Source organism: Idiotropiscis lumnitzeri, chromosome 1 (assembly GCF_059441095.1).
Source record: "Idiotropiscis lumnitzeri isolate Australia: NSW breed Sydney's pygmy pipehorse chromosome 1, RoL_Ilum_1.0, whole genome shotgun sequence".
Lineage (NCBI taxonomy): Eukaryota > Metazoa > Chordata > Actinopteri > Syngnathiformes > Syngnathidae > Idiotropiscis > Idiotropiscis lumnitzeri.
The window spans coordinates 8,698,314-8,718,841 of NC_142391.1; the positions used below are offsets into that span (position 1 = coordinate 8,698,314).

Sequence of the window (20,528 nt, forward strand, 5' to 3'; positions counted from 1 at the left end):
CAACTGGTTCATGAAGCAAACTTGAAGCTTCATTTTCCCATCCCGAGCATGTAGTCAACCCCTGCATACAGTATTTGTGGTGTCCCATTTAAAAGTTTGTGAATTCAAATTTGAGGGGAACCTCCCCTCCATAATTTGCAAATTTAAACACCAATTTGCTGCTTTTCTGATCAGGGCAAAGCTATGTTTCATAGATAATCATCATTATTTTTTTATAATAAAATCATAAATTAATAAACGCAATTATTCATTAATTACAAAACTTATCTACCAAAACTCAACTTTTAATATAACTTGAAAAACAAAATCCAAAGTAAATGAGTAACAAAGTAGAATAATATTTTAAAATCTAAAAACATGATTCATTTACCCACATTTTATTTTGAAACTAAATATAGAATATTTGGAAGAATATTAATAAATATGTAACATAGTAAGTTTAAACAAATAAATACCTTAATTAATAAATAAATGTAGACATTCTTCTGTTTTAATTCTTCTAAGAAACTCACAATGTCCCGCCACTAGCGAACTTGAGGCTAACTAGTACCTGCTGGCACGTTTCATTTGATTTATTTTAAAAGCAAAAGAAAAATCAAAGACCGGTAGAGTTGATCCTTTAAAGTATGCCAAGGTCTTGCGTGAACTCCTGCATGATGGGGTCCATATTTTGGATTAAGAGTCACAAAAACACAGAAGAAAAAGTAAAACACATGTCCCGAATGAATCTTTAGACGCTTGCGGAGCTGATGTCTCGTGCGATATGTTATATTTCTGCGAAAATTATTTGCACTACCTTATTTAGTGGCTCCACTCTAAAAAGACAAGAGAAAGGAAAGTCGCACCTTGTTCTTGATCTGTTTGGCGGTGTCTGTGAGAAAGATGGACGAATTGGCATCGCTGGCGCTCATTTTGGTTTGCGCCCCTTGCAGCGCGGGGAAGAAAGTGGAGTGCAAAAGGGCTGGTTTGGGATAGCCGATCCTCGGGGCCACGTCGCGGGTCATTCGGAAGTAGGGGTCCTGCGAAGGCAAGGGGAGTTGCGTGACAAAATGTCGTCGTCATACAAGTACAGTGGTGCCTTCAGATATACGTAAAATGGCACTCTGGAAAATTATAATTAAGAAAAACACAATAATAACAAAATTAAATAAAATGTCAAGAATTAAAGAAAATAACCACTGTCAAGACTGTGAAGCTTCTCAGTAATCTGCTGCAAAATTAATATTTGGTCTTTGGAGAAGATAAAGAATATATGCCTGTGAGTATTGTAATATTATCAGTCTATTTGTTGCCCCACCATTTTGTGTTTAAATATCCATTGCTGAAAGGATTATAATATTGCGACACAGATGTTATTTGTTAGCCTGGCTATGAAACGTTTTTGCATTGTTAGCATGAAGGTCAAAGCTATGTAATTGTTTTAAATACATAATGTGTAATTTTGTTTATTTTATGTTTAGTTGAACAGTAAAGGTCAACAAGGAGTTGCAATAAATAGCTCGACACCTCCTTTTTGAAGATTTGGTCACGATCTGTCAACAACTGCTTGTTGTGAAATGACTTAAATTTAGTTTGCTTCGGCCATACAGCTGTCTTATCTAAAATTTCTGCTTGCAGGTCAAAGAAAAAGTGGTCCCAAGGACAGCTTGCATCTCCAAAAATGTAAGTAAATCGTCTCACTCATATCACAAGGCACCACTGTATTAGGCTGTCAGCCGTGAAGCAAAAAGTGGCCATAAAGAGGATTTCATTCCACTCAATGGCGAGGCGGTCACCTGATTTTTGTATTTTCCATATTACATAAAAGAGAAAAAAATCGCAGGTTTGGGTGTTTTGACCCTTACATCTACTGATCAGGCGGTTGCGTATCCTTGAAACTTGGTGGAATGTGAAACAGTGGTATTGTGCACAAAAAGCTGTAATGTGGTCTCTGTGCAGTAACGGGTCACATGATCGCTCAAAACTAAAAAGTTTACTATGTTGGATAACGGCTCATACTACGCACAATGTAACTTCAGGTTAGGGCTAAAGTAGGAGACACCAATAAACACACAGAGGTCAATATATTAGAATACCAAATGACTGGACTTTATTAACGATATAATACTGACCTGGTCTATGGCGCAGGGGATGAGACACTGAACGTCCTTTTTGTCCCCGAAGATGTGTGGGAAAGAGTTACTGAAGGAAGGCGCTGCCTGGATGGCTGGGAAGCTGATCTTTCCTGGATAGAATGGCAAGCCATGATGATGGAAACCTTTTCATGGTATTACTAACAACTACACATGAACATAGTAATCAATTATTTGATTGTTAATTAAGAATTCCGCGCATTTGATTGATTACCGGTAATCATTTCTTGAAGTAATTACGGTAGGAACTAGTTTGTCGTCTTATGCAGAGTACACATGTTCCGACTACGGAGACTCATTTACTTCTCTTCTGCTCAGTCAGCAAAGGTCCTATGATTGCATGTCTCTAATCAGCAAGGATGTCCTAACTTTTTTCGACTGAGGGTCACAAACAGGAAAAGAGGAAGGCCGTGTCGTTGTTTAAGATATTCCTGAACAAAGTATTATTGTGGTGTCTAGTGACGGTCATTACGTGTGCATGTGTGATTTTCCATGGCGATATGCTCAGGAAATTAACTTTCTCTGTATTTATGCTCGCAAATCCTTGTGTGTATGGTTGAGCCATGGATTCTGTGACTGTCAAACTATGAAACACATTGTCAATGCGCTGTTCCCATCATACCAATGCAGTCGCTGTCTGTAAAGCCAAAGATGCCTTTGACCTGGTTGAACGTCACATGCTTTTGGATCTTCACCACATTCCTGTAGAACTGCGGTGATGCTCTGTGGGTACAAGAAAAAAAAGGAAAAAAAGTTGAAGGAACTCGTGGCCCGGACATGCCGAGACAAGATGACCATCAATCACTTGTTACCAACCCCATGTAGTCGAGGTCAGAGAAGATGAACGTCTTGTTGACGTCGAAACCGCAGGCGATGATGTCCTTGGCGTTCTCCACGGCGAACTGGTGGCACTGCTCCAGCGTCAGGTCCTTCCACAGGTACTTCTCATCGTCCGTCAGTTGGACCACCAGGGGGATGTCAAACACGTCCTGCAGCCATCTGCAACAAGGATGTTGCCACTTATTTATAAATAATAGTCACGATTATTTTTGATTGACATTGAAATCATCATTTATAAACACGGTTATTCATTAATTTCAAAACTTCAAACTGCCAAAATTCAACTTTTAATCTAACTTAAATGAGATACAATAAATGAATTATTGGTAATAACAAGTATGATAAATAATATCAGCTGTTCCTGCTATGTGTTCCATCGCCTCTTAACTGAGCCGCCAGTGTTGATTTGGATTTTTTTCCCCAAATGTTACAATGTGGGACAATATCATTGCGGTCTGCGGCGCCGAGAAGTGATTTTCCATGGTGGAAAAAAACTACACCAGCTTGTCGACAGAGGTTCAAATATTTGCTCATGTTTTCCAGCTCAATCTTTGCTAAACTGAATGAGCTGCTCAACTCACTTGGTGAATATAAAGGGGATGAGGTGGCCAACATGCATGGCCTGTGATGACGGACCTCTGCCGGTGTACAGGAAGAAGGACTTGTGCTTCTCATACGTGTCCAGCACTTGATGCATGTCTCTGAAAATATAGCACAGCAGAGGAATCATAACATAACATTTTTGGGGTCTAGCTACATCACCCGTGTAGGTTGATGTGCATTAAAAGCTGACTAACCTGTGTGAAAAGAAGATTCCTCGACGAAGAAAATGGTGAGGTTTCTGTCCGGTCACTTTCTCTATTCGAGCCACCAGCTCTTGGTCGATTTTACTGCTGCCAAAGCGCACTAAAAACAATGTAAGAAATATGCGGAAATAATGAAATGAATTTTTTAAGAAGTTTCTTTTATTCTCTTTGCTTTGCTTTTGAATGCCTTCAAGCTATTCTGTGGTGTTGCGCTTTTGGTTGATTTGCCTTGTCTATGAAATGTGCTTGAGAAATAAATTTGCCTTGCCTCACTTTACCACATAACTGTTTTCTGAGAAAATGGCACTTTTTTTCCCGTAATATTGCAACTTATATATTACAGCCCCCCCCCCAAAATCTAACTTTTTCCTCCCGATATGACTGTTATTGTAAAATAACCATTTTTACCTCTCAATTTAATAAATTCCCCTTTTTAAAAAAGTATTTTTTTAATATTACAACTTAATTCTTGCATTCTACCTTTTTTTCCCTCGAAAGACTTATTTAGTTTTGGTTCATTCAATATTATATTTTTTTCTCATACAAATATACTCAATAATATTGTATTTTCCCTGTAATATGACTTAATTCTTGTACAGTCACATTTTATTCTCATGTTATCTCAAAATCTGGACTACATTCAAAGTGAAAGTGTGTTAAAATATGAGATATAATTATATGAGAAAAATACAACTTTGCTGCATAATACGCCACCTTTTTCCCACATGTACATTTTATACTAGATTTTCTTAATTCCAATTTGATTGTAACTATGACATTTTTATGACGTGTCTTTTTCTTTTCATATGTGGCACGCAACTTGTTTTCAAAAGGAGAAGCTAATTTGATCTCACCAATGAGTTTGTCATAATCAACGCCTTTGGCGTTGTTTGTAGAGACACTCCAGGGGTTCACTTCATCATCACCATCGTCGTTGTTGCCATCTACCGCCAGGCCGTTTTCTGAGCTTAGTGAATTTTCGGATGGCGGACATCCTGCTTTGTAGTCTTGACCCGTAACCTGTTTGTAGTCCACTTTCAATTTGAGCAGGAACTGTACCGCGGCATCAATTTCAGCCTGGAGAAACATTTGCAGCTCTAATGAATAGAAATAGCATTGTATGTATACTATACAATACATACTGTATATTACATATGGTATGTATATGCAAGTCTTTGATCCCCTCTGAAAACGTTCACTGGTTGAATGACTACTTGGGATAGTGATGGCCAGATGGAGCCTTCTGATGTTCACAAACTGGTTCAGCTCGTGAGACTTCATCAGCTTACAACCCCCCCTGGTGGCCTTTTGCAACATTGTCTGCATAAAAATAATAACTAGAATGACTGGTTTGTCACTTCAGAAGAACAAAAAGGTCATTAACTCCAAAAACTATTGTAGAACAACAGAAACTGATTTAAAAAATGCTTTTGAGTCTGGTAGTAAGTTATGAAATAAGTGTGACAGTGTTGCACAATGTATTACTTGTAACATTTCATAGCATACATTCATATGATGTGTGACATGTTGGGAGAGACTTGGTGACTGTATTTTCAAATGTATTTGTCATGGAAAATTTGCTGTTTCAAGAGGAAGAACTAACAAAATGTCCCCATATTTTCCTTGTTTGTTCATCAATCGTGCCAACACTTGAACCACTTCTCGAGATTGCCAGACTTCATAATTTATTCATGATATCCTTCCCCCATGCAGAATCCTGCTTTGATAGGTGCTTCAAAAATTCTATCCTGGATTTCTTCACACACGATCCAAAGCCTCGACACAATCAAACCTGTCTTGGGCCGCCCCACCAGGCATTTGCCTGCTACACCTGACCGCTAGTCCAGCCCTGACGGCAAGGTTAGTCTTCATTTAACATAGCATGAAAACTTATACAAGCACGGAGAGAACCTATAAACTGAGATTCAAACCCAAGAAACCAGAACAGTGAGGCACACTTGCAAATGCCCCCCATCTATTGTGTTGTCCTTGTTATCAACAATCACTGGAAATTAAGATGCAACGGTTACACACACACACACACACACACACACACACACACACACACATTGGTTAAGGCTTCATTTGTCCTATTTGTGTTTATGGGCACTTACCTTCTCAGCTTTTGCCGATTTTAAGCTCCTGACTTTGTCACCCTGAGCTGTCAGTTTGTCAAAGAGCTCCGTTGGACTCCTCGCTGCATCTCCTTGACAGTCTGTCATCGTCCCACTGGGCAAAACCCGGAGAGTTAAATACACAAAACAGCAGCTACACTGTATTTAATATAACCGACGAAACTTGTATGTGGTCGCACGTAAAGGGAAACTCCCATATGTGAGGTGTCAGCCTTGAAATAGGCTCCCTATTATATAGATAGGCGTCAATAACACTATATAAGGTGTCAATTAAGTGGCAATTAAAAATACGCATAGTTCACATGCTGGTGTTTTGAAGAAATCAATTCAATGTATTCGTGTACATACCACGTAATAACGTTACACCGCCGGTTGCTCACTCATACAACTTGCATCAGCATAACAGCAGCTTGATGCTCGGATGAAATTCTTCCGGCAAAATAGGTAATCATTTTAAGGTTCCGCTTATCAACTCATGATCGTATTTGCCTTTTGGATGACTCATTTTGGAGATAAATAGCTTTGAATTAATAAAACCTGTACAGTCTTTTATATTTAATCTTATGTCGAATTTAAACCTGACATTTAGGGTTGTAATAATAATGGGGACATTTCAACTGTGCGACCCTCTAGCGGAAGTTTTTTAAAAATAAAAGTATACATTTGGCGAAGACGGCCAGTCGGCACTTTCAAAAGAAAACTATTGAAGAACCGTCGACCATAAGCAGTACACGTTTAACATTTTGGTGTCTAGGTTAGGTAAGAACTCAGTCATTTAGTGCACTATTCTAGTGTATAGGCTAACAAGCGAATTTGGGTTACGCCAACGTTACAAACAAGGTAGCTTTGGCTAGCTAATCGGCTAGCTTGTTTCAAATACGTTATTCGAAGCTTCTGTCTTTTTCGATAGTAACACAAGCTGAACCACCTTTTTTTCCATATTATTTTTTAAAATAACAAGGGTAAGAAACAGTTTAACGGATATATATTTTTCCGATTTATTTTTATGATGATTTTAAATTCTTCTTGTGCGTGTTTGTATCAAATCAGCCAATAGATGTCACCCTTGGAGCGTTGTCGACCCTCGTGTTAAGTGAGGATGAGCACATTAGTGGCCTATGAGGATTCTGAATCTGAGGATGAACGTCTGGACCAGAAAGAAGGAGCTGGATCAGGACAGGAATCGAAGGACTGTCGGTCATTGGCACTGATGACGAACTCTCACAGCACACTGTTGGAATACCATCAGAATCTCTTTCGAACAGACGCCTCCTCTTCGCAAAAGCAAAGCTGTTCACCTGCTGCTCTTCAGAGGAAGGCTACGCTGTTTTCATATGTCCCACCAAGTGTCCCCGATAAGCCCAAAAGACCGTGCACTGTCCTGCCCGGTGTCCGCCCCTATATACCCAAGAGGCAAAGACTTTGCACTTCTTCCACAGAGAAAGAGGATAACCTATCTGGGAGAGTTCACGACAAAACTGTCCAAATTCTCTCAGCAGTGTCTCAGAAAGTGAAGCTGCATCTTGCTCACACGCCTGCTCCTGCTGCTGCTGCTGGGATACCCAAGAAGCTTCTGCTAAGCCTTCAAGGCCACCAGGGTCCGGTCAACACAGTGCAATGGTGTCCAGTTCCTCAGAGAAGTCATCTACTGCTGTCCGCCTCCATGGACAAGACCTTTAAGGTACAGTGAGCTAGATTTAAGAATAAAATTAGGTTTGTGCACTGCTGGCCATAATTAGAGGTGGGTGGAGTTGCAAAAATGTACTCAAGTATGAGTACTGTTATTCCAGAATAATATAACTCAAGTTAAAGGAAACACTAGTCACCCATTTCATTACTTGAGTAAATACTTAAATCACAATCACCAACCGATAAGCATTTTTATTTCTTTTAATCATAGCAAATAGACATGTGCACTCAGAAGTTGCAAAAAATCAACACACAGGGTGAGAGGTTTACAATGCAACCAATCTGCCATGTTAGATGAAAAAAGATGACAAAATATTTGCATCACCAATTAATATCATTAACATCACCCTTCCTGATTCCGTAAGTACAGTAATGTAAAAAGTATGCAATGTACTTGTAATTTATATATATTTATAGTGTCTAGATGAGTTCAGTGTTTATGAAGTGTAGTCCACATGTTTACCTCTCAATATTTCTTAAAATATTAAAAGTTGTAGTGATAAAGCCACAGATATTTTTCATTATTTTAGTATTCAAATTTAGATTTACACCACACTTATCTGCTAAAATTGAAGTGAATGCTTAAAAGACTGCAAATCAAAATGTAGGTTACCAACTCAAATTGAAGTGGATTAATAAACTGGCTTTCATATTAATTGACGGTTCATTTGCTTTTATTTTTTAATCAGCCGAACCCATAAAACCAAAATATCAGATGCTATTATTTACTGTAATACACAGATTAATTTCCCTCATTGCATTTGTTTGTTAAAAAAAATACATGGGATGATGACCTTGAAACAATAATCTCGCATTAAATTGCAATCTTGAATTGTAAATTTCAAATGTTTTCAGATCTAGTCATGGTTATGATGACTTACCTGATCTTCAAAGTATCTGGTATGCTGTGACAATAATAATATCCCTGCCCTCTCGTTACAGAAACAGAGCATGCACCACTTTCTGTACAATCATATCGGTCACTGTCAGTCCAATGTATGTCAGCACCCGCGGGATTTCTTATCTTTCGGATTCCACCCTCACATTCTGCTTCTCGCTTTTTTTCCCTGGGAAAAGGAGCGGCAAAGGTCAAGAGATGCAGGTTTCAGAGACCATAGCACCCCGCCGTCAATTCTTAAGAGAGCTTGACAATGAATAATCAGTGAAAATATGCAAAGGTGCATTTGCATATTCAAATAAATCCAGCGGCAGCATGGAAGCCACTTCACCATCGCTCCTCTTGAATGACTCGGTGGCCAAATGAGGAAAATAAGCTTTGGGTGTTTTGTATGAAACTCTGATTGCATCTCAGGCTCAGGTTACTTAACCAGGCACCTCATGGACAACAATGGAATGATTTGTGCTTCTTTTTTCTGTTTTCTTGGTCTGCTGGTCCTTTGAGTAATCATATTTATCCCATGCACTTCCTATTTTATTAAATAGAAAAGATATGAAGAGTCTAGCTAAAAATGTCAATTTTGTAAAAGTCGTTCTAGTTCAAAGTGTGCCCATTCTTAAGCGGAATTCCTAAAAGCATTCCTTTAGATGCCTTGACATTTACTGTTATTGGATAGCAAAGTTGACAACTGAATAAATAAACTAAATTAAAGTATAACCACTCATATTTTCAACTGCATGTGCGACTTAACTCAACTATCAACAAATAATTTGCATATATAGTTGACTTTTAATTGAATGAACTATATTATTCATATTGTACTGAGTAGAAAGGCCACTTAAAATGTCGCAGTAAGATCCACTTCATGTTCTCTGGTTATCATCACAAGTTTCCACCAATCTTGAGGCACTGCAAAAACACTTGCACGCATACACACGCGCACACCAAAAGAGAAGTATTCACACAGTGACAATTCACGGAGCCGATTGAAGTGTTTTAATTTTGTGAATATCCATTTTTGCTTATTTGCAGCCCCCCAAAGAGCAGCTATCCATTATTTGCTTGTCTGAAATACACCCAGCCACCAGGGGGCAGTGTCCATCTATGACTTGTTCTTTTGGCCTTCGGCCATTGAATCAATGTCTTCGCTTATAATGCGTTAGAACAAGCATCTGGACGTGCATTTAGTAAGAGTTTTTAACTTTCAGCAATAACATATTAAGTATTGTATTGACAGGTAGGAATTAGCAATTACATTTCCTCATTTGCTGTGACACAAGGAACAGTCAAGTAACAATTGTCTTAATTATAAGTCTGGCATTAATGACGAACTTATATGTCAGGTGCGTTTGTTCTTCTCTATTGTTTCTGGCTGAGGACAGTCTGTGAAGTCCTCACATCTCTCTCAGCTTGTCTTTCTTTACCAGTAGCCTTTTCTCATCCTCAGACCATATGCAATTAGTCTGCGTCGCCATGGTTACGACAGGTGTAAGGCAGCAGTTTAATATTGATAATAGGAATACTAATTTGTTTTTTAATTACCCCGAGTCATTTAAAAAGCAGCTTAGCCATTGAGTCATCCTGACGGATCCGTTGTGCGAGTCTGGCATGTGGCGGGTGAAAATAAAGAGAATTTGGTAAAAGGGGAAGAAAACATTCATTTACAGGTGTCACGTTTTGTGAGATTTTTGTCAGAGCATTAATGGTTTCATTATTTTGTGTTAGAGCTGAGTAGTTTTATGCTTTCGGGTGCTGTGCTTGGTTGATATGGCAGCCTTGAGATGGCAGTGTTTCCTCAAGATCGACATCATACGTTCCAGTCGAACCTTGAAGTTGAAACGCAAGCAACACAACTATTTTTTTTTTTTGTAAAGGCCGTGATTTGAGTAACATTTTAACATGCTTAACTGTGATAAAAGTGTAAAAAGAAGTTAACATTTGGATGATGAAACAAACTGCTTGTAAGGTAACAAATCGACTTCGTCATGTATTTTAATTTTCTTAACCATCTTACGCGTATAAAAACAAGTGAACGCGGTATATTATTATTACTTTGTATGAGTTGAGCTTACTTGGGTCTGAGTTACTTGATTGGGTTTGTGGTGGTGTGTTTCTCTCTAGAATTCTTTGTGAGATTTTAGACAACTCTCTCCCCATAGATTTTGGTCAATGAGATGAAGTAACATCAGAACCGATGTAGCAATTTTGCCGGCTAAAACAACACACTTGCATAAGCCTGGTTTGTTAAAAAGTGATCAGTATGAACGCAGACTGTGTTCAAGAAATGTCTCAAGCATTTTTTCGAACAGAGGTCACCAAGTTTCTCAAGGACTCATTTCAGCCCTCGTTCGTGAAGAACCATTAACGGTTCTTCTGAATGTGAACCCAATTGGTGACCCAGTCCTCTCTTTGATCTCTCTGAACTTTGCGTGTCCAGTTGACGCCCGGTAATGATGTCTGATTTCTTGGCCACTACCACAACTTTCTCTGAGCATTCCGGACATGTCAGGGTGCCCCTGTACTCAACAGCAACAAAAAAAAAAATTTTATCTCCTATTTTTCTTGAAATGGTCTGTCCTCATTGCCAAGCTTTTTTAAAAAAAAAAAAGACATGACTGGGACTGGGTGACAGGATCTCTTTTCCTTCCACTTGGCACTTTTTTGACATTCCATATTTTCTTCTGTGTCAGTTAGTCATTCGATACACTTTTTGTGGCACCACACATTAAAATCAACAAAAAAATGTACAAAACATGGTCTTTCTGTTTTTTTCCATGGCTGTATTTTTGCGTGGGTGGTGTTTACAAGTAGACAGGGAGAGATGACATGTTGGCTTTGTGTGCTGAGCTGTAAATCAAGTGAATGGGATGAAAAAAAGAAATGCTTATAGGCGCAAGCAGGTTACTTAGCAGCATGACAGCATTCCCTCAGTAGTCACGAGGGAAACCAAATTGATAAATGAGCTATAGATTCGACCTACCTGTGTGTCTTTTGGCTTGGAAACATCAACCCATGACCCGTTAATGGCAAAATATGACGATAACTCAGAGGGAACACCGCGACAGAGCACTCTTGCTTCGTAAACAATAGTCTGGTCGGCCTACTACAACTGGAAATGATCTTTTTGCTAAATCTAGGCAAGCATATGTTTGTCTTTTGACATTTAAAAATATATGTACACATTTTTCATAAACTTAAATAATCAAAATAAAATCCACAACGTCAGCAATTTAGCAATGCCATATTGTTTAATCATGTTTGCTACCCATGCTCTTGCCACACCAAAGAATACAAAGGAGAATTGGCTACTGCAATGTTTAGGATAATCATTGACGGGGCTTTTATGCAGTTTAACGGACCAAGGTCGGCTGGCGCCCACATCACGTGAATTGCAACATAATGTGTGCTTGGAACTGAAGTCTCAGTGTGGTTGATTTGGGCAGTAAAATATTTTTTTTTACATCTGCTATATTACTCTGATTGTAGAGGTAGTCAAAGTATGGTTACATGGTTAATTCTTCTGGTTCTCAGCGCAACTTTTGATACCACTGACCACTGTGAAACGGATACCAGGGACACAGCATAACTTATAGCGGACCTTTGTGGCCACCACCTGTAACCACTCTATCCTTGCCTGCGGTGTTCCGCAAGGTTCGGTTTAGGTCCCATTTTATTTTCTATTCATTGCCTTTCTGATTTCACTTGCTGAGTGGCACAAAATGTTCTACAACTCAATAACTTGGAATCTGAAATAGTTCTTCCTAACATGCAAAACTCTAACCTTGTCGTTCAACCCAGCCTTGGTGGCTTTTTCCAGATATTATGACACACACACAGACACACACACACCAAAAATTGGATTTCACTTTCACAACTCACATCAATAAATCCGTCCAGTCATTCTTCCTCCACATATGCACCATAGGCAAAATCCAATCAATAATGATCAAACTGGACCTTGAAAAATTAATCTACCTCATGCTTCTGTTTGCTTCAGGCTTCTGTAACTTACTCTTCTCTGGTATCGATCTGGAAATCAGTCTGTTAATTCCGTCTGGTTCACACTTCAACAGCTAGCCGTCTCACTGACACAAACAGACTGTGTGACATCACCCCAATTTTAGCATCATTACACTGGCTACCCGCTAGTTTTCAAATTCATTTTTCTGATGGCTTTTAAAGCATGTATCAGTTTGGCTTGGCTCCAAGCTACATTGCCAAATCCAAAATTTTAAAACCCTTATGAGCCAGCTGGCATCCTCATATTCTCGTGTGAAAGGCCTTCTGGATTTCTAAAGTCAAGGCTTAAACCAAAAGTTGGAGAGCATTGTTCATGATACTCGCAGAGAAGATAAGATACACAAAATCAGTGACCCCTTTTAAAATCATCATCAATCATTACATTCTTAGAACTCACTTTCATTATCACATTCTTTGTCTTTTGCGGTGCAATATCAGAAAATGGATTCAGAGAAAAAGCTCAACAGGCTTGTGGATTTAAGCCTCAATCTGCTCAAGAGCTGAGGTCTCAGTATGTCCTCCATAGTCTTGACCTGCTGCGCCGGTCAATTGATATTTCTAACAACTGCACGGGTGTAACTTATCTTTATGAAGCATCCCCATTAAGCTCCACTGAATGTGTGCATCCCTTTTTCCTCAGACTCCCACAGTGATCCAGTAGCTGTCTTTCTAATGCTGTGTGAAGCGCGTGATTAATAATGAAACACAGAAGCCGAGTTATGTCTGAAGTGGCCCGTAGCGCTTTCACTGTGGAGCACCCTGAAAAAAAAAGCCTCCCATCGTTAAGAGTCGTACCTCATTTGAGCTTGCACCTGACAAGACCACCTTCTTGTTGTCAAGCTGTGGTCCGTCAGACTGAAAATCAGCCCCAATAAGCAGCAGTAAGTCTGATGAAACACTTGACCATGCTGCAAACGCGCCACTGCAATTAAGAAAGACAAGAGATCAGCACTTCTATTATAAATCACTGTCTGCTTTTGGGACATTTTTTTTTTCTCTGACCGCCACAATTTATCTTCAGCCTGTTATCAAATTTAATGCCTGTCAGACTTTAGTATAGCTTTGAATGCATGCATGCACACACAAAAAAACAAAATGAGAATGCTTGTCTTCTCTTTAAGTTCAACATATTTTGTTTAGAGTAATCCTCCCTCCATCTGAGAATCATTCGTACAATAATTTAAATCAGTGAGTAAAACAAAATAAATTGCATTATTTAAGTACACTCAAAGGATGTTTTTTTTAAACACATTCATGTCACTTAATTGTTTTTTACGTCTTTAAACGCACATTAAAAATAATACAATTCATTTAAACAAATTGTGTGCAAAAGCAATGGATAACACAACAGGTGTAGCGGTTTACAGATCCCTCTATGTACAGTTTTGCCCAGTTACAAATTTAAATTAGCATCTCGCAATTAATTTACATTAATAAACAGCCCTGAACCTGTAGGTGTAAAAAGCAAAATGGACAAAATCGAAATTTGACATTTAATAATCTCTAGCAAAAACTAGACTCATTTAAAATGATTCTTGTTTTAATTGTTCCTTCAAATTTACAGCGTCAAACAAAGTACTGTGCCACCATCTAGTGGCCGACAGTTGAATTACACCCAAAATCAATGTGAGGCCGAACAAAATAGAGTTAAAAATCAGTATAAAAAAATAATTAGAATGAATGTTACTCTTAAAACATGCCACGCTACTGTAGTTTAATGTTGAAGTATTTTGTTTTAGTTTTCCCATCAAGTTTGAGAACCACTGCTCTAGTGCATACATCAGACATTAAGAAGCATTATTTCTGTAATTTTCCTGGTATGTAGCAAAAAAACAAAACACCACAAGTGTCCAAAGGTGCAGTCAAGATGTGTTTGTGATGCCTTTCAGGTGTGGGACGGCGCTGAGAGTGGACGATGCCTGGGGGTTTACACCTGCCATTCAGGAGCCGTGCGGGACGCACGCTGGAGCACCTGCGGCCGCCAGCTCCTCACTGGCTCATTTGACAACACAGCTGTGGTTACCGATGTGGAAACTGGTGAGCAGAAGGCCCGCTTTGCTCCGGAGTTACCCTATGATCTTATCCCAATTATAAAAAAGAAAAGACATTTGCACATATTTTGTGGCTTTTACATCAGCCACGAGGCTTCAAATAACACAATAAACTAGATATGTTTTTTTTTTCTAAACAAAATAGAAACTATAGAGTGGTAACACTCAAAATTTGATCTAAACAAAATTGTAACCTGTGCTCGCAAAAGGTTAAGAAAATATTGAAACAATATTACTGCCAAAATTCTTAAAAAACAGACTAACTTACTAATACAAAATATTATTAAAACACTTCATCATGCTAAAAAGTATACTGGTATTTAAAGAAACACATCAAAATCAGGTGGGGGGAATTTGCATAGTAACAAAAGCATTCCAAGACATCCTGTCAAAAAAAGTTGTAATTTTTGTCAACATTGAAATGATTCCTTAATTCTCCTTTTTTTTTTTTTTAACTCAAATAAAACTCTGAAGTGGTGTCAGCCAATCACAGGGCACACATTTCCACAAAATCATTCACACTCACCGAGGGAAGTTCATCTTCAATGAACGTGCTCTTCGGTTTCTAGAATGTAGGAGGAAGCGAAAGAAAACCCACGCAAGTACCACTGATTTCTTTTTATTTATTAATAATTAAACGATTTACAAAACTCTGAAGCATCTATAAAAAGCAACATGTTACTTCAAGGCTGTTTAATTTGAAGTGGTCAATAGTTTTGTAAATGACATTTTTAATTCAGAGCATCAACTTATACACCAACATCTGTCACTGTCAGACAAAAGTGCTTTTCATGACAAAAACATTACTTTGGTTTAATTACACCACACAGCAATAAAAGTCATGTTTTTATTGCTGCACTATGCTCACTTGTCAGCGCACAGCGGGTAGTGTTTTTGTTAGGTTTTTCCCCGCTTTTGTTTCATTAGTGTGGCCCATTGCGCTGTCGCCGGGCCTTTGTGTGATCGTACAATACGTTTTCAAGATGACATTTACTAGAGGTCAATAATTTGGTTTTCTCTGGAAGCGCTTTGCTTCCACCCAACTAGGCGAGTCAGCTTAACAAGCAAGTTGGAGTCTCTTTATATCCTGGCATGTGCAGCTGTTCCCTTCACATGAAAGAAAACTGAACCTAAAACCGGGATCAGATGTCTGCACCTTCCCACACAACGTTTTGGAGGCTCCGGTGGAAATAGAAGAGTTAGCCGAATGGTCCAGACGTTGGTTTTAAAGCCCCCGTGGTGTTTGCCTCGCCGGCGTCAACATTTTGCCACGATGACGTGCTTCCGTTTGTCCTCCCCCTCTCAGTGTGTCTGTCAATACTGCCAATAAGGCCTAAGGATAATAGCTTGGCCTGCGCATTAAGCACACATGCAGCTCCAGGGAGGGGATCAATAATTGCTACATCACGGCTGGAGTAACCGCCATGACCTTACAGTGGAACTTCACAGTCCACGGCCGTAAACAAACAAATGTGTATTTGTAGCGACCGGCTCTTGTTGGGTTTGTCTCCTCTCCTAAGAGGCTGTTTACACGAAAAAACCTATGTTCCAAGAATTGTGAGTCTAAACTGTAAACCACCGCTGTGCACTCAGGCAGGTGGAGTAGATTTGTCATTGCTGTTTTATTTATTTATTTTTTTAACATTTGAGCATCAGTGTACAGTAATCCTCTGCATACGGATGGTCTTGAATATTGAGTACTTTTCCATACCCACCGGTTTAAAATCCTAGTCTGTACTCGGAATACAAGCAATTCTTCAAAAATGCTGAGAAACATTTAATATGTTTTCCACCAAAAAGACAGGGGGCGGGAGAAATGCAAAATATGAACAAGTATTGAAAAAAACAAAATGGGCAAATATGTGAATCCGCGGGTGCCGAAATGCAAATATGCAGGGGTTGACTGTATTTTTAAGTTGTATTATCACCAATCACCACTAGATGGAAAACATGTCTGAGGTGCGCATACACAGTGTCTTACACTGCCCTATACTATATAACCTGAGTAGACCTAATGATTTTTTGTTAATTTGGCAGGACGGAAAGAATTCCTAATGCATTCATAATGCACAAGAAGGCAAGGCATGCTAGCACTTGTTCTTACTTTCTTTCATTAAGCAGAAGGACGGCTGTTTGTTATGTTTGACCTTGAGTTGTTTTTCTTGTTCTGTCTTAAGTACAAATTGAAGTTATGCTCATCAGGGAACAATTTCTCTCTCATCATTTCATGACACTTATAAAAAGCTCAGCTAGAACCTTCATCCTTTCATTCAGTGCACCTTCAACCATCGTAAATCTCCGCTCATCAGCCCATTATTGCACTGATGATTTTTTTTTTCCATTTGATATTCTGTTCATTTTCACCCAATTTAAAATTAAAACACTTTTATAGTTGCTGAGGGTTTTATTTATTTCAAACGTTGCTTGCTCGCACATCGATGTGCTAAATGAAGCCAATTCAATTTAGCCACATATCGGTAAGGGCCTCTGGGATTCCAGTCCTGTTTCTGCACAATTGCAGTGTAATTGGATGTGGCTAAAACCCAGGCTTTGACTCTTTCGAACTCCAGAGCTAATCCGACTGCAGCCCGAGCGGCACATGTAATTGGCCTGCTATTCATTAAAAAATACCCACATTTTTGCTCCACTAATAGTGCAGCTTTTCTATCCGGTTAGCACAACTAAATATAATGCATCTCCTAGAACATATGCAGAATACAGTAGCTGATTGTTTTTGCATTTAATGTCGAACGTGTCAAAGAGTTCAGTGCGGCTGACTTCTGTGAAGCGCTATTTGCTCTTCAGTAAGTGTTGAGATTCATGTCAATGCTCCGAATCCCCCCCTCCCTCAGCATGATGCGTGATCCCCCCTCCGCCCACCCCCCTGCTTGTGAATGCAGTTTTTGAGGAGCCTGTGCACTACGATGGAAGCACATTTTCCTCAGCCATCTTCACACTTTTTCCCGTGTCCAGTTTCAGTCACGGAAACGCATTTCCACCCCCAGTTGGGTGCAGGCAGAGCTCCACAGCAGCGGTGGACAGCAAATGTAGGGAGGGAAGACAGGTTAAGAGGGAATGGGAAGAAACAAGAAGAAGAGATGGGACGATGCCACGAATGGGGAAAAATGGAGAGTTTAAGAAATGAGTTCCTTCTGCAGGGCATGAGAGTGAAGTGGCAGCTGTTGAGCTGCACCTTGGACATGCTCTTTGGCAGAGATTGACGGAGGGAAATGTGCCAACGCTCCCCGGCTGCTTTGTAGCAGTGTGTGTGTGCGTGTGTGTGTGTGCTCTGCATGAGCCTTTTGGACTCCAGCCTCTGCTGCCCGCTTCACTCATTTTCTCTTTCGATGCCTAAAGGCTTTAAAAAGTTATGATTTGTTAGGATTTATTCAGCAATTAAATGAATCTGCACCAAAATGTATTTAAAAAAATGTTATGCAACATTTTTCGATGTTTTAAATAACATTTTAACATTCTCAACTTTCATACATGTACAGATTAAATAAAAATAAAAATAATTTCCTTGCTTCACTTGTGTTGTATTGATCAATATATCGCTTTAATAATATCTCTGAGTGACAACATTACTAATTGTCAATAGTCAGTATTGCTTTTTCTTTTTTTTTTTTTTTTTTTTAACTGAATTTTAGTGAGACACTTTTGTGATGCTTTTCTGTTATCCTTGATGGCAAGGATGAAGCTTTTTTTTTCCTTTTTTTTAATAATTCTTTTTTCACAGATGCTACTTTTTAAGAATATCCCGTACCCCCTGAAGTGCCTTCACGGACCCCCAGGGGCACGCATACCCTCATTTGCGAACCACTGACTTCGATGATAGATGCTACACTGTAATAAAAGTCCCTCTGAGGGAAACCAAAACTACGATGTGGCCAACAACGAAAAGGAGTTGACAATCTTGCTTTCGATGCTCACTGGTCTAAAGCCTTGTGTGGTGCCATGCATGAAAATGGTTTGGCCTTTTAAGTTTTGCTCTTTGGAGGCTTTTTTTTCCCTCTGAAAATGTCAGTCCAATTCTGAATTATATCATTTCAAGCGTACTAGTCACACACGATTGCATCCTTGTTTTGTGTTTTTTGAGTTTATTCATTAAGATTGTGGGGGGAAAAAAGTCCCCAATAATTATCCACTTCCTCTCATTCACAGCAAGTGATTTATTTCTCATTTGCACACATTTGGACTGGCCGATGACGAACAATGTGATGCTCGTAGCCTTGAGTGCTACATACGGCGTGGCAATCCATTCTGCAAAAGCAGCAGAAGCACATGGAGTAGCATTTACTCCAAATGCCAGCGGCAAAGCATATGTGAATGTTGACCTACTTTGTACGCATCATTTTACAATAGCTACCTGCTTTCGAGACACAGAAGGAAAAAAAAAGTACTGCTGTGATATGAATGAACTAACCCACGCAGCTGCGCTATATCCAGGTTCTAGAAAGACCCAGAAGTATGCTTTGATAGAAGTCAAACGCATGCAAAAGTGATATGTGCAGGTCAAAACACACATACTTGTGGTTAAATGTTTTGCAAAAGTGGACTTTAATTTGAATCTTCTAGCTTTAGCCATTGAAGAAAACTAAACCAGGGGTGGGCAAACTTTTTGATTGGCGGGCCACAATGGCTTCTAAGATTTGACAGAGGGGCTGGACCAGGAGCAGATGGATGGAGTGTTTTGATAACCTCACCTCATCGGAGAAAAAAAATACATTTAATTTGAAAAGAAAGTGAACAAAAGCATTACAACAATGTGTATGTCTTTGAAAAACCACAGTATTTAGAAAATATAACAAGGTTTCTTCATATCATTTCTTTCAAGTTGCATGTGGCCCCCGGGCCGTAGTTTGCCCGCACTTGAACTAAACCCTACGAACATTGTGGATATGGCATGCTCTCATTATGCTATACAGCTTACCACAAAACAAAATTTAATTAGAGCTCAACGCCTGTGTATATTCTTTCGTAAAATCAAAGCACACAGCAATTGACTTGGCACCAAGCCAGGATGTCTTGTCCAAAGTCTGCTGCAACAGGCTCCTACTCATCAACTTCGCCATCCTGATGACGACTTGCACTAGAAAATAGATGGATGGACAACTAAAATACTGAGGACTCGGCCCCAACTGCGAACAGCCAAACTCCGTAAATGAGTGAGAGAGAAAGAGAGAGACAGAGAGAGAAAGACAGATGGAGAGGGAGAGAGAGAACGGCGGGTGGCTGTGCGCAGAAGCTCTCTCTTTCGCTCGCTCGCCCCCCCCCCATATATATATATATATATATATATATATATATATGTAAAAAGGAACATATGAGTAGTTGGTTGTCATATATGTTGCTATGTTAAAATCCAGTAATGTGTGTCCAACCTGAGTGTTGACAGCCCCGTGTTTCATTAACAAGGCCGAATATCCGTTCCGTCCCCGCCAACTCTCACCCTCCCCTCGTCCCCGCCATCCCAATTGTTCCTCCTCACTGCCACTTTCCCTCACAATGTGTCATGGCTATACTCCGTGATCCGTTGCAAGGTCTTATCACTCACTCCTTGTTGAGATAATTGATCTTTTCTTAATTAAAGCACGACATGTCACTCTTCATTATGACGAGGCTGTAGATGGGCAAATATGAGTTTTAAACCTCCATGAGCAAGCTGCGGCTAAGCCAATTAAGCTAGAAGGGAACTCGTGAGCGCCACAAATCCGCCTGTGACTAACTTAGGATCGATGCAATCGAATTCTGCTGTGTGTTGTATAGTCCGCTATTAAGCGGGAGACTGGAGCGTTCTCTCTAGATTTTATTAGCTGCGTCGCGCTTCTGTGAAGGCTTGATAGGAATATTCCGGAACAAGTGTGTAATGACTTGAGTTCTGGTTTTTGAGGGGCTCAGTGTCGGCGACTGTTCTGCATGTGTGCTTCGATGTTTGTGTGAATTTAATGAGGCGC

The 20,528-nt window shown here is 39.5% G+C and overlaps 2 protein-coding genes across 4 annotated transcripts in view; one reads left to right on the forward strand and one right to left on the reverse strand.

The window, feature by feature from the left end:
* wars1 (tryptophanyl-tRNA synthetase 1) overlaps positions 1-6,381 on the reverse strand; it is a 7,784-nt gene extending 1,403 nt beyond the window's left edge. The window contains exons 1-9 of the mRNA XM_088314791.1: positions 6,262-6,381; positions 5,893-6,007; positions 4,633-4,855; positions 3,770-3,878; positions 3,554-3,673; positions 2,949-3,131; positions 2,755-2,855; positions 2,112-2,224; positions 846-1,019 (exon numbers count right to left, since the gene is read on the reverse strand). Coding sequence (XP_088170917.1) covers positions 846-1,019; positions 2,112-2,224; positions 2,755-2,855; positions 2,949-3,131; positions 3,554-3,673; positions 3,770-3,878; positions 4,633-4,855; positions 5,893-6,000 — 1,131 coding nt within the window. The 5' untranslated portion in view covers positions 6,001-6,007; positions 6,262-6,381. The remainder of the gene's footprint in view (positions 1-845; positions 1,020-2,111; positions 2,225-2,754; positions 2,856-2,948; positions 3,132-3,553; positions 3,674-3,769; positions 3,879-4,632; positions 4,856-5,892; positions 6,008-6,261) is intronic.
* A 204-nt stretch (positions 6,382-6,585) lies between these two features.
* wdr25 (WD repeat domain 25) overlaps positions 6,586-20,528 on the forward strand; it is a 70,605-nt gene continuing 56,662 nt past the window's right edge. For all 3 annotated transcript variants that reach the window (XM_088314907.1, XM_088314899.1, XM_088314890.1), the window contains exons 1-3: positions 6,586-6,875; positions 6,964-7,594; positions 14,410-14,557. In XM_088314907.1, coding sequence (XP_088171033.1) covers positions 7,013-7,594; positions 14,410-14,557 — 730 coding nt within the window. In that variant the 5' untranslated portion in view covers positions 6,586-6,875; positions 6,964-7,012. The remainder of the gene's footprint in view (positions 6,876-6,963; positions 7,595-14,409; positions 14,558-20,528) is intronic.